The sequence below is a fragment of the Camelus dromedarius genome, chromosome 2, assembly GCF_036321535.1.
Source record: "Camelus dromedarius isolate mCamDro1 chromosome 2, mCamDro1.pat, whole genome shotgun sequence".
Classification (NCBI taxonomy): domain Eukaryota; kingdom Metazoa; phylum Chordata; class Mammalia; order Artiodactyla; family Camelidae; genus Camelus; species Camelus dromedarius.
The window spans coordinates 88,124,370-88,139,294 of record NC_087437.1 but is presented as its reverse complement, the minus strand read 5'-3'; the positions used below and the strand labels follow the sequence as shown (position 1 = coordinate 88,139,294).

General features: G+C 36.5%; 1 protein-coding gene and 1 long non-coding RNA gene across 2 annotated transcripts in view; both read left to right on the top strand.

Moving 5' to 3' along the window:
- Positions 1-582, top strand: part of LOC135318960 (uncharacterized) — a 115,554-nt gene extending 114,972 nt beyond the window's left edge. The window contains exon 4 of the long non-coding RNA XR_010377434.1: positions 338-582. This is a non-coding gene — a long non-coding RNA (uncharacterized LOC135318960). The remainder of the gene's footprint in view (positions 1-337) is intronic.
- Positions 583-6,028: 5,446 nt separating this feature from the next.
- Positions 6,029-14,423, top strand: HTR1F (5-hydroxytryptamine receptor 1F). Its single transcript, XM_031457594.2, has one exon. It carries the CDS (start codon positions 6,068-6,070, stop codon positions 7,166-7,168), a length of 1,101 nt encoding a protein of 366 aa, XP_031313454.1. The 5' UTR covers positions 6,029-6,067; the 3' UTR covers positions 7,169-14,423.
- Positions 14,424-14,925: the final 502 nt, after the last annotated feature.

Here is a 14,925-nt window from a genome sequence, read left to right as displayed (position 1 = left end):
GCTGGAAAGTTTACTTAGCTGTAAATCCAGACCATTTCTCATTGAAAAGAAGAGACCTCTCTGAGAGCAGAGTCAAGAGCCCAGAGAGGGGATTCAAGAACCACAGAGTAGAGTGGATATGGAAACCAAACTAGGGAGCAGAAGTGGTTCAAATGAAGGTGCATTTCTAATCCTCAGAGCAGAGCACTCTGACATGTGTCCGGGTGGATTTCAGATCAGTGGCCACTATGCACTTCCTGTTTCCTCATCTTTTTGAAAGAGGATGTCTATTGCAATTCTCCTGTCCTGACTCACTATTAGTTATTCACCATTAGATACAGAGAGCTTGTCTTTTTAGTTCACAGGTCTCTGAATCAAGAGGCACTGCAGCCTCGAGGAGCCTCATCTGTTTCTTGACCTTCTACAGAACATGAGATTTTGGACTTAAAGACTGGCACCATGATTGGAGGAGTTTTGACGGGCCAGTTGAGAAGGTGAATGTATTTTTGAGTATGAGAGAAACAAGAATTTTTGGATCCAGCAGACAAACTAAGGAAAAGGTAACCTACAGGCTGAGAATGAGACTAGGCGAGACATCTGTGAATCACAGGTACATCACCTAAATGGGATATGGGCAGAGTTGGAGCAAGACATGGTGGGAAGGGGTGGGCATTCAATGCCAAAAAGAAAGTTGAGTTGACAGAGTTGACAAATCTGAGCAGAGTATATCAAGAACCAGAATTCAAAAACTTAGAGATCAAATCCAGTGGGCAGTGATAAAGAAATATAGAAAAGAAAATGTATACACATACACAGAGAATTGAGCAATGTCTTGTTGGCATTAGAAGTGCTGTAAAGCCTTTGTAGCCACAAAGCCACAGGCTCTGGTAAGCAGGTCTTCACTGGTCTGAAAGAGTTAGAGCATTTCTTAACATTTCCATACCCCAGCCCTGGAATCACTTCTTAAATGTGAAACTCTGCAATCCCAGGCTTTGAAAGTAACTGCAATCTCTCCTTTTTTCATCTCTGCACGTCACCTGTGCCTACATTACACCTGCTCCTTAAACTCATCAAGACCTCGAATTACTAAACCCTGGCCTGTTTCCTCATAGAATTGCCCTCTCTGGCCTGGTTTTTCTGAAACTAGCATTGATCCAGCATCACCGCCACTGTCTTCTCTTGGCCTTTGACCCCAGTTTGTATCTCAATTCCTGATCCGATCCTGATTCAATTTAATTATCTATTTCTCTGAGATATAGAATCTGTGTTTTGGGGGCTGATGGAGAATAACACTTCTTAAGGTTCTGATTTCAGCTACATCCTTAAGAGTGCTCTGTAATCTTTGGGCTGATGCCTTCTCCCTAGAGTGGCGGTACCACTCTCCTCAGGCCATATCACTCTGCCTGCACACCCTACTCTGCCAAAACACAGATCTTATCCTTTCACTTACCTTCTTAAACATTTTTGAAATATTCTGATTGCCTGTGAAATAAAATCCAGTGTCCTTATCATAACATGCCAGCCCCTTCATTGTCTTCCTCAGTTAACTTTCATCCCTTACTTCTGGCCTTGGTGCTGATATGCCTTTGTGGTATCCACGTTGACTTATTTCACATGTCTGAATGCATCCTGCATTTTTATGCCTCTTTACTCATGCTTTTCCATCAATCTTGGGGAAGTTTTCACTGTTTTAACACGGTCTGCTTAGCACTCCCTCATCAGTATTTCTAGGACACTTTATACATACCTCTACAGTGTCCTTATTGCATTGTATTATTGTACGATAACTAAATATTTGGCATTTCATTACTATGCTAGTTTCTTAAAGACAAGAACAGTGTGGGGCTTTTTTTTCTGTTTTGTTTTGAATAGGGGTAGGTTTGATTGCTTGTTTATTTGTTTGTTGGTATTTTTTATGCCTACCAGGTTAATTAGCCCATAAATAGCCCTCAATAAATAGTTCTTAAAGGAATAAATGGGAGCAAAGAAATATAATACAAGCAAAAGAAAAGACTCAGCGTTGGAAAGGCAGTTAAAAAATTGAAAACTGTGAACATATCCCTACACATTTTACACATTTGTACAATTTACACATTCAGACATGGTCCCTGTCTTAAACATTCCCAGCAAGAAATAAGCAATTTGATCTATTGGATATTTGCCTCCATTTGAACATACTTCTTACTCTATAACAATCTTTATTTCACAGAAGTACTTCATAGATCTCATGACATGAATAAAGTTAGTAATAAATTACTCACAGACAGTAAAATGGTGATTGAAAGAATGGGTTTGTTCCAACAATCATTTGTGATGTTTCATTGCAAAGACGTTCATTAAACCTCTATACCTCAATTTTCATATCCATGAAGTGGGAAATAATAGCTGTACTTACCTCATAAGATAGCAGTAAGGATTAAATGGGTTAACATATACGAAGCACTAGCATAGTCCTTGCAGAAGTAAACAGAAAAGATAAACACTATTCTAATTGGTGCAGCCAAGCTCTAGGTTCTCATGAGGTCTTGACAGAATTGAATTTTGCTTTCTTGACTCTCTACAGTATTATTATTAAAACTATTTGTGTATAACCCCCCAGGTTATTTACAATAAAAAAATAAATTAAGCTATGCCCCTATGAGCTTACAGTTTAACTTGAATAAGAACAATATAGTTGAACATCAAGATTAAACAGCCCCCTGAATATAAATCAACATTAGATTTTTAAAAACTCCATGTAAGCGGAGAAGTAAAATGCATGATGTGGCTACATCAATACAGCGGTAAATACCATCCTGAATAAAGCCTGGGGAAATTTTCTCTCTTTGTTATTGTCAGGAAGGCTATATATAATTAATGGGACAACAGGCTCTACTTAAAGAGTAGGCGTTTTTCCCAGTGAAGACATTCAAAATACAGAATGCATTTTGGGGAGAAATGTGTGTGACACGGACCTATGTCCAGTAGCCCAGAGGTTGTCCTCAGCACCATGAGGACTCACAGTGGGAACTTAAGATACAAAGGAATTAGAAAGAATCTGATTGGAAGTGTGTCTGAATTTATGAAGGCAGATGGTTTATTGAAATTCTAAGTGGCAAAGAAAATAAGACAAAAAGAAAAACCCAACTGTGATTACCTACATTTGTTTTCCTATTTTGTTTTCTATATACACAATTATCAGAAGATTAATTAACTTTCTAAATTTAATAATCGGAAGATTTCTTGTAAAATGCAATAGAATTTATATGATACATTTTGGTTCTTTTCTTCCTTAGCATTAAGTACCATTTAATTGAGCCTAATTTAAATGCTACAGGGTGTGACACTTAGAGAAATCAGTTGAATTATCAAACAATTCACCTTCTAATTTTAAGCTGGTCCATTTTCCTACAGAATTGTATTATGGAAACACGCATAACTATTTCCAGACAGTTTTCTTGTTTAATACTCTATTCAAAATATAATTTCAGGATTATCTCTTGAAGAGGCTCTTGTACCAAAACTGTTTATTAGGCAAATTAAAGTAGAAAGTTATTTTTTGCCTATACTATGGAAGATGTCAGCATTTTAGAATCAATTCTCATAATACTAAATAAACACTTTTGCAAACTAATTAACCAATTATGAAAAGATTTAGGTTTTGTATTGAATGTATAGTGCAGATTTTATGATGAAAGAATGTCGGCGGATTGGAAGCAAGGTAGAGATTAATTAACCTAAGATGTTTCTGATGTCTAGTTGGCTTTGGAATAAGCACTTCACCTGTAACCATTGACCCCCACAGATGTCTCCAGGGACAATAACCAAAGACTGTGAGGTTCACTGACACTGAAGTGCATACTAGGGGTTTTCATGATAGTCCTGGTGGTGCAGATAGATGAGACAGCCCGTGACCCAGCCCTGAGCTAGGAAGTATGGTGATACGGGATAACTCTCATCTAACAGGACGGAAAGAGTGGGAACGATGTGGGGGAATAGGGTTAACAGGTCTAGAGCAGGGGATTCAAGAGCTGCATGAAGTCAGGTTTAAGAACGGAGAAACATCAGAAGCTAGAGTAAGATCAGTTATTTGAGAAACTCAGGAAATAAGAATGTGAGAAAGAGAGTTGCTGAGAAAGTTGTATAGCAGAAATGTCAGCGCTGCTCTCAGTAGAGAGGAACTCACAGGTGCTGTAGCAGTGAAAGGATCAGACCGACAGCTGGGGCACAACCACGCTGATTACCACCGAGAAACCTGGCTCCCTGGGCCAGCAGCATCAGCATCACGTGGGATCTGTTAGAAACGCAGATCTGAGGGCCCTGCCTCGGACTTACTGCATCTCAAACTCCAGAGGGTGGGACCCAGTGATCTATGTTTTAACAAGCCCTCCTGGTGACTCTAAGGCAAACTAAGTTCCAGAACTACTGGCTTAGAATTTCTATGGAGACTTCAGCCTCCATTCTTTATCTGGAGTTGTCTTAGTTGCCCTTTACAAACAGGCAAGTGTTGCTATATAACTTACAGCTATAACGCCTTTTCAACTACATACCAGACGACTGTTTATCTTATGAGTAGCAGATATTTGGATTTCTTCCACCATTCAATTTGCTTAGGAGCAAGCTATCAGCACCTGCCTTCAAAATGTGAGAAAATAAAAGTTAAATTTAGTAGAATATTAAATATGCTGCATTCCTAGTTTTTATAATATATATAAAAATATATACATAATCTTATTATATGTATATATGTATACACACGTACACACACACTTCATAGAAAGCACTTGATATAAAAATATCAAGTATTTAAAATTATTGTACTATCAGTTCCAACAAATGAAACATAACCACTTAACATAAAAATAATTTAAGGAATAAGGAGATATAATAATAGTTAGAGCTAAAAATAAAGTTTCAGTGTTCCATCTTTTCTCTATCTCCTTTCTAAAGATATAGGTAGCTGCAAAAGAATTATTAAAGGCGAGAAGAGCTGATGCGAAAAAAAGCTATTTATAAAAACGATTAACCTTATTTCATTACACTGTATTTGCTCTTATTTGAACTTGCAAGTGGGTAAGAGCATGGACTGAAGTAAAAATTATAAGCCATGTTTGGGGGGTTCGCTTTCAAAAGTAAGGTTACATGGTCATTACAATGGTGACTGGTAAAGAACAATTTCCATTTCGGGGTGCCTGCTATTACGAGCTCTCCTTACTGGCAAGGTAACCTTGTTCAGTGGGTTATTTGGTCATGGGTGTCATGGTAATAATGGGCAGTGTTGTGTGGTTGTGTGGTTTCAACTGATTTTATGTCGTCTTTTTAAAGCAAATTAACTTATTATATCCACAAGACTACTAAACACTGACATTTTCTAATTTCATAAAATGATCATGGAATGTTAGAGATATACTAAGACATATTTTATTTGTGTTTATTTTTATTTGTAGAACCTTTATATCCTGATATAAAATACATTAAATGTTCCTTTAGTCTCCAAAAGCTCAGTGATAATATTCTCAATGTAACTTTGAATTAAGTTCAAAATTGCTTATGATTTTGAATACAGCCTTTAAAATGATACTTTCATTTTTAAATTTTTATACAGTTTTTAAAGGTTACCTTCCATTTCAGTTAAAATAATATTTTCCTGTATTACACAGTATAATGCACAAGTGTGTACTAATGAGTGTGTACTAAGTATATACATGTGCTTTTTAAACTTTTTCTACCATAGACAAAAACATAGCCAGAATTAATATAGATTTTAAATGCAATTTTATAACAGTAGAGATTTTACTGAGTGATAAGTTCATTTACTCATAAAAATTGATTTATTTGAGCCCTTTTGGAAGAAATGTTTAAAGTTATTGTTTGTTACTGTTCTCGTTGCATTTCTTAAATTAAATGAAAAGAAAAAGAAAATCTGCAATCTGAACTCCATTTTTTAAATCCATAGAATATTCTAGGAAAACATACATGTACACTTAAAAAAATTATTCTGAAAGGAAAAGAAAATATTTGAAGCCTTCTCTGAACTATTTTCCCCTCCTTTGTTACAGGTATCCATTTTTTCAGCTATATTAATCTTTTAAAATAAAATTAAAAAAAAATGGATGTCTTAAACTCATCTGATCAAAACTTGACCTCTGAAGAACTGTTCAACAAAATGCCATCCAAAATCCTGGTGTCCCTCATTCTGTCCGGGCTAGCACTGATGACAACGACCATCAACTCCCTTGTGATCGCTGCCATTATCGTGACTCGAAAGCTACACCACCCCGCCAACTACTTAATTTGCTCCCTTGCAGTCACAGATTTTCTTGTAGCTGTCCTGGTGATGCCTTTCAGCATTGTGTACATCGTGAGAGAGAGCTGGGTTATGGGACAAGTGGTCTGTGACATTTGGCTAAGCGTTGACATCACGTGCTGCACATGCTCCATCTTGCATCTCTCTGCTATAGCTCTGGATAGGTACCGGGCAATCACAGATGCTGTTGAGTATGCCAGGAAAAGGACTCCCAGGCATGCTGGCATTATGATTACCATAGTTTGGATTATATCTATTTTTATCTCTATGCCTCCTCTGTTCTGGAGGCACCAAGGAACTAGCCGAGAGGATGAGTGCATCATCAAACACGACCATATTGTTTCCACTATTTACTCAACGTTTGGAGCTTTCTACATCCCATTAACATTGATTTTGATCCTCTACTACAAAATATATAAAGCAGCAAAGATGTTATACCACAAGAGACAAGCAAGTAGGATTGCCAAGGAGGAACTGAATGGCCAAGTCCTTTTGGAGAGTAGTGAGAAAAGCACTAGACTGGTCTCCACACCGTACATGCTAGAGAAGTCTTTATCTGATCCATCAATGGACTTTGATAAAATTCACAGCACAGTGAAAAGTCCCGGGTCTGAACTGAAGCATCAGAAATCTTGGAGAAGACAAAAGATCTCAGGCACAAGAGAACGCAAAGCTGCCACTACCCTGGGATTAATCTTGGGTGCATTTGTAATATGTTGGCTTCCTTTTTTTGTAAAAGAATTGGTTGTTAATGTCTGTGAAAAGTGTAAAATTTCTGAAGAAATGTCAAATTTTTTGACATGGCTTGGATATCTCAATTCCCTTATAAACCCACTGATTTATACAGTCTTTAATGAAGACTTCACAAAAGCATTCCAAAAACTTGTGCGATGTCGATGTTAGTTTAAAGAAAGTTTATTATGAAAAGGTTGGGGTTCTTTTGAGGTGAAGTAACTTAATGATTGCTAAATAACAAAACATCTAAAATTTTAGAAAGAAATAAATTAAAGCTGCTAAAATGATAATAATATAATTTATATTTTAATAGCAACATGCATATAAAATGTGTTGATTTAAAGACATCTTTGATCATCATTCTAGAGTATGTGAGATTAGAAAATAATTTATTATTTATAAACAGTATTTTGCCTATGCAATGTCCCTAAAAAGCTCACTGGAAATACACACATATATATAAAATTAATGACAGTGATTTTCCAGTTTATGTCTTAAAACAATTAGAGAAGAATTTTCAATTAACACATACCTCCATCCACAATTTCTATATAATCCTATTGTTTTATTATGTGATTCTATTACTTTATAGAAAAGATATAATTCACCAAAAAGCACACATTTCTCCTACCTATTATCCACTCTCCATCATACCCTGGACAAAAGGGGAGGGGGGAAGAAGCTAAGAAAGACTTAGTATGACCCGAGGAAATGTAAAAGTCAGAGGTTGATATTGTCTTTGTATTTAGATAGTTAAGAGTAATCATAAAATGAGTTAGATACTGCAGAATAATTCTGCCTACTGAACTTGTGCGTGTTTAACATTCTTTTTGTTTAAGATGAATTCCTAGAAGAATATTTTCTTACTCAGATATTATCAACATTTGAAGTCAAAGCCTTACCCTAGTAAAAATAACTCAGGGAGGGTCCAAGGGGAGGTGTTCTAACTTTGCCATGTTTAAGAATCAAATTTAGGGTACTAAGTACTCTAGGTTACTTGCCATAGATATTATATGCCTCTCTTTTTTTAAATATAAAATATATTTCATTTCCATTAATGTTAATAAGCTAACTCAAACATCTGTGGTACTTTGCACTTACACAGCTCCATACCTTCAATTTAAACGTTATTTCCCTTTTATTAGCGAGAATGTGATAGGAATTCTTAGAACTGTCTACTGACTTCAAAAAAATCTCTAGTTTTCCAATTGGTAAAAATGAACAGGCAAAGATTCATAATATACTAATTACATATATTGTATATTATATATGTATCTCCCAGTTAGTCACTCCACAAGTTCAGTGAGCCAAAGCAATTTCATAAGCTTATCTTCCATATTTATATAGGGATTTGAAAACAAAAGAACAGTGCTTCTGAGATTTCATTTCATTTGAGCCAGCAAGGTCATACACCACCTTTTAAGCCTACCATCAACCAAAATCATTTGAAAAACAATACATTCCCTTTTATTTTAAGTTGCTCCTTTGTGTGTATTCTAAATATTCTTTTCCAGTGACATAATTAAGAGTACATTACATCAATTTTTTAATGTATCAGTGACACATTACTCTCAATCTAACAAATATTTACAAAACTTTAATTTTATATAAAGCATTGAGATGTACTATATAGAAGATACAGGAAATAATAAAAACACTATTTCTTCCCTTAACACATTTACAATCTAAAAGGTGAAACAAAAGAAAAATGAACACTATAATAGAAAAGAAAAAAACAAAGATTGACATAGAAGTTGTTTACTTTGTTATGGTGATTTGAAGGAAACACTGATCACATCTAACTGAGAAAAATCAGAAAAATTTTGTAAAGAATGTGTCTAAAATGGATATTAAATAAATAGCATTTGAATAAGAGATATGGAAGAACATACTTCAGGTGGTGGCAACATAGAGATTTCAGACTGCATCCTGCAGTGTTTGGTGGGGCCTGATCATAAAATAGCATTTAGTCTGGCAGCTATTTAGAACAATGGGAGAAGAGATTAAAAGATAAATTGACCATTATTGTGGCTGACTTTGACAGTCATAAAAAGAAGTCTACAGTCAATTTAGTTGCTATCTGTCAATGAGTGGTCACTGATGCTTTTTAGTAGAACTATAAGTTTTGTACAGTTCTAAAAAAAAATCTGAATGGATTCGAGCAGAGAGCATACTGGACGTATTAACTTCTTGTTAGAAAGCAAATCATGAACCCAGGCAAGAGATGATAAAGTCCTGAACTTGATTCTGGCAATAGGACTTTAAAGGAAGAAACAGATGAGAGACAGTGTGGAGGCAGAATCTGCAGTTTATACCAACATGTTAATGTGCAGGCAGAAAGACAGAAAGACGTGAGTCACTGATATAGCTTGTTCTCAACTGAAAAGAGGAACTCAAGACAAGGGTTCTACTGGTGAAATGATTTCCATATAGGGTACGCTAAGCACATAGAGACACTACAGAGCTCAGAGGCACTACCTGGCAGTCTGGCCCAGGTGAAACTAACAAGTAGATGAAATTTATCTACGGCTCCTGCCGCCTCTTCTCTCTATTTCCCAGGGCTCCTGTGCTATGTTGACAGTCCAAAGCCTGCTTGAGACCCTATCATTTGCTGCTTATTTCCCTTCCCTCTTCTCACCAAAATTTGATTCTATGATTGATTCATTCAAAGGCCTTGCTAAAGTTAAAACAACCTGTTAAATGAATTTATTTACACCCACCTCAAAAATGTGTATGTTTATACTGGAGAAGTCTAACAGTCACTGCCCATCAACCCAAAGGAACAAGTCTCAAGCAGGGTGAGGCTCATCCAAATACACATACTACCCTCTGCTCTGAGATGGGCTGAAGCTCAGATCTGGGAAGATAATACTGTGAGTGACAGGGAAGGCAAATGCTCCTTTAGAGCTCTGAGGAGAACCGAGTTTATCATTTGTGTATATGAAGCAGTTTTTTAATCCATGGGAGTCACAACACATTATAGTATCACTTCACCTACGTGTTTTCCCCACATGCTGAAGATACAGATCATGCCATTTCTTGTAAACTAGTATGAGTGATTTCTCTTTAATATCTTTAAATGGTAGGTGTAGGGACTAATAATCTGCAATTTGCACTTTTTAAGAAATTTATGAAGAACCAATTGCGTATAACATGATATGCTTCCCTGAATATATTTTTTCTCTCAGTGAAAATTTTCCAAGTTACTAAAAGCTGCAGATTTCCACAGAAGAAAATATAATTTCACTTCTGTAACAAATATAACAATATAATAATGCATATATTTAACTGATAAGGTAGAAGAAAATAATATAAATATCATAGAAAGTGGTTATTATATTGGATAATGAAGGTTAACTTCCTGCTACAGTTTTAAATATGCCCATACCAGAGAAGTAAGTGGAGGGTTTATTTTTGCTCTCTTCTTCTAAATGTTTTCAAATGAAGGATGTGTAAAGGGCAAGGACAAAACACCAAAGAAAGGAAGTCAAAACTGCTGAATACTCAATTCAGTCCAATACTCTTATCATTTGGCATAGCTATGTACAAACCATATTTGAAAAGCTACTTCTGTTTATTAAAGATGGTCTTTATTATAGATCTGGAATGAGAATAAGGATTGCCCACCTTGACTGTTTGTTTTGTTTCACAATAGACCCCAGGGTCAAGTCCATAGCATAAACAGTTTATCTAGGCACTGGCAGTTGATAGGTCAGTCCTTAAGTAGGACCAATTTCCATTTCAAATCTCCAAAACCTGTCTTCCTTTCCCTCTTCTGGTGAACTTGATTCACCTCCAACCTCACCTCCACCCCCACCCCCACCCCGTGCTCTAGGGTACACAAGTTCCCTGCCTGCAGGTGAACGAAAGCTTCTTTTAGACCCACTTCCAAATTCTTCAATCATTTCCAGATTTTATAATTCCTTAGCAGAGCACAATCCTCATATTCTCAGGCTCAATCTTAAACTTGCCCTGTACAAAACTCTGTATCAAGAGTTTTGTGTCAAAAAGAAATGAAGAACTAATTAGAAGCCAGTTACAAGGAAATGCACTGACTTGCTCCACCAAACTTGTGAGAATGGGAGTGATTATTTGCTTCCTGCTGCCATGATTTCCTCTACCTCAAGGAGTGAGCAGCTTCCTCATGAATTTATACAAGATTTTTTTTGACTTATAGTTAGGAAATCAGGTTTACTGTATTGCAGTAGAAAGGAAACTTGAAGGATTTTTCCTTAATCTATTCTAAAGTCCTTCAAAAATAACCCTGCTCAATTCAAAATGTGTCCACATTAAATTAATTTGTTTTGGAAAATGTGTTTCTAACATCCTCCTAATAAAGAAAATGATTATATTCAGACCTTTATTTTGCCAGAAAATGTTCCCATAGGCGAGCTAATACTTCTGTCATGAATAAAGTAATATTTTCTTATGGCATTGTGATCATTTTTCATGGCCTTGTGAATCAGTATGCTTTCTCTCATTATTTAAATGAGGAACCTGTTGAGAGAAATATTTTCCAACATTATAATAAATGTCTGGTTATTGATAAAGCATATCTTCTCTGCACAAAACGTGATAGTGCTTGAAATCTACCTAAGAAGGGTAAAAAATATTTCAAAAAATTTGCACTCCCTGATTAGGCCGGAAATCATAAAAATCTTGAGGGAATAAAATGTGTATTATTTTTATCAACAATAAATCTTTTCAAACTAGCCCTTCAGTAGACTTTGTGTCTAGTCACAGTTCCAATTTCTACCATGGAGAGTTTCCACCCTTGCAAGAACAGTAAAATGAACCTACTGGTTTATGTAGACACAGCAAAGCTTGCTATGTCTTTCTTCCTATGTTCTTCAATAACCTCTTCATTACATCATATTAATATTCCTAAAGTATATGTAATTAATATTCATTCCTAAGAATTATACTTATTGTATCATTTTATTTCATATATTGCATTAAATACTACATAATTGCATTATATTGCTGGGTTTGCTGCCTTAGGGTTCCCCCACCCCAACTCTATTATGAAAATAAAATTTTACTCACCCCCCATCTCCCATACACACACCAACAAGGACAATTTCCCCATTGTGTTAGTTGGCCTGGCTTGGGTTTAAGTGGATCTGTGACCCTAATAGAGTGTGTGTGGGTGTGTGTGTGATTTTGTAGATGTTAAGAAAGACTGAACTACAACAAAGAAATGATCTTAGCCTAGAACACTGTTGAACTTGAAGATGAAGAAAGAAGAGAGGGAGGGTTTCAGCAAGAAGAGGAATAATTCAAATTCAAAATTTTCAAAACCAGTGTGCAGAAGTATGCCCTGAGAGGCTGCTCATTAAGGCAGATTCTAAAGACTTAAGTCTGTGAGTCCCCCATGGAGCCCCAGAATCTGAGTTTTCATCAGGGTTTTCCAGTTATTCTAACAAAGGTGGAGCTTGGAGCTTTTCTAGAGACCATTGCTTGAAACCTCCCAGCTAGCTAGTTCAGTTTTTTGTAGGATATAGTTATAGTAACTGAAAATGAAATTTCACCACCATTGCCCTTACTGAGTTCCAGTCCGTATCCAGAAAACTACTTTGTCACTCTGTGAACAGTGCCTAATGCAAAACAGAAGTAAAAAATCATATCAACATTGCTGAGTGGACTTTAAAGCACTCAGTTAAAAAAAAAAGATTAAAATCTGTTCTCAACAGGTATATTATTTAAATGTTGCTAGGATAAAGAATAAAAGCTTTTCATCACATACGAAACAGCAATTTAGAGGCGTCAAGAACTCTCTAGATTTGAAATCAGAAAAGGCTAAAAGGGAGTGCTGATTCTGCTAATTATGGACTTCATGCTGAGCAAGTTCCATCTGTCCTGCTTGCCTCAGATTTGAGTTGAAAGACTGAGAAATATGGTGACATAAAGCAAACACCCTTGAAAAACACCAAAGGACTACAACATGTCAATTAGCATCGTTACTATTCTCTGCGGCAGGTCTGGAATGAGTCAGAGCACACTTGCCGTGAAACCTGGTGTTCTGGAGTGCGCACTGTCTTCTTCTGAGTCTGGAGAGAAGAGAGGAATTGATGGCCTCGTGCTGCTGGCTCTCCTGTGAAGCTCTGTCCTTAGCAGAGTAATAACTCCGCACAACCCCATCGCAATGACAGAAATGCCGCCGGCTGGGCCTTCACCGGCCCCTTCCTAGCTGTATCCCTGTTACTAAAAGCCTGGCATTGTCAAAACTTCTTTAGCTTTCTTGCAGGATGCAATACAAGACTTCTACCCCATGAAAATCAAAACTGCAATTATTCCAGCATTCCTTTCTCCTATTGATAACAGAGGTGATTTTCCGTATGTTTTAGGATTTGGGTTTTAGTTTCATCCTTTAAATACTAAAGGGGAAACTTTTGTTAGAAATGAGAATTCTCAGTTGATGAAAACAAGACTGGAGGCCTAATTCTAGGCTCTCTTGAGTGTAAGAAAAAGCACTACTAATTTATGTAAAAATATTTGAATTTAAAGAAACTACTCAGTAATAGCTTTCTGTTGCTTATTACATTTCCTGACTCCCTGGCTTGGCTTTTGGGGCCTTGATAATGATAATAAAATAGACCACTCTAGAAGATCTTGTTTCCCACTATCCTCTCTAGCCCCAACAAATGCTGTCTTCCCCAGTCCCCTCCCTGTCCTCACTGTCCTCACAATGTGCCTTGCTTGTTTTTGTCTCAGTTGCTCTTTTAGCATTGTTTCTCCTCCCACCTGAAGTGCCCTCCACCTCCTTGATGTTTAAGCAACTTAGCCTTCAAAGCACAGATTAAATTCCACTTCCTCCTTGAAATTAAATTTGTATTCAGTTTCAATATTGTGAAGACACAACATTGTCTTCGATAATTCCTTATTTGTTTTGAATAGCACTAATTTCTTCATGAGCATTTGGTTTTTATACCAACTTAAAACAGTAAGTTACTTAAGGGGGTTGTTTATTTCTCTGTATTCCTTCCATACCTATCTCAAAGATTTTTGAATACTGATCTCCTTCTCTAAGTGAGCCTGGTCCATTTCACTGTGTCTTAGTACCTAAAAATTGTTACAGTTGATTTATCTTTATTCTTAAAATTCAATAAAAAACATACAAGTGGATTCTTGTCAAAAGGGAAATTGAGAAGTAATGTGTGTTTGGCTAGAAACAGAAAAGTAGTTCTTATTTTTCAGTGATTAGAGAATATCTTACTGACAATGAAATACATGAAATTCACAGAACAGTAATTTTTTGGAAATATCTATGTATTATAATAACTTTGCTATTTGGTAATTTTACATCATAAACCATATAAGTATGATATAAAAATGCTTTAAATTGTCTATTTCTAAAGATAACACTTTAACTCTTATTCTAAAATCAGATATAAATAAATACACTTGGTCATATTAAAACTCAGCTATTGGCTTCCATGAAATCACCCTTCTTCACATTTCCTCCCTGGACCTAGTTTGTGTGTGGGTGAAAAAAGGATAGCTTGTTAAAGTAAGATATATCTCTGCATTGAAGTAGAAAATGCAATATGTTCTTCAGCTCAAAAGGAACAGTTCTTACTTCCCGGGGAATTCTGGAAATCGCTCTGTATATTTTAAAAGCTGGAGAAACTTTTCTTAATAGTTTCACTTAGCTCGAGCATCTTAATAAAAGGTAATAATTTTTTTTTTCATATGTACAGGTTTTTTAATTAAAAATGTGTCCTCTTTCGCTCGCTGAGGGCAGGGTGGGCAGGGCCGACCCCCAGGCCCCCTGGTCACTGCATCCTGCTCCCGGCCAGGCCAGTGGGTGTGGTCCGAGGCCCCCGCTGGACCGCTGCCCGAGCAGAGCAGGACTCCTTTGTTCCCCGAAAACACGAGTGTTGTCCCCTCTATGTCCCAGCGCCCTGAGGGGCCAGCATGCTGCT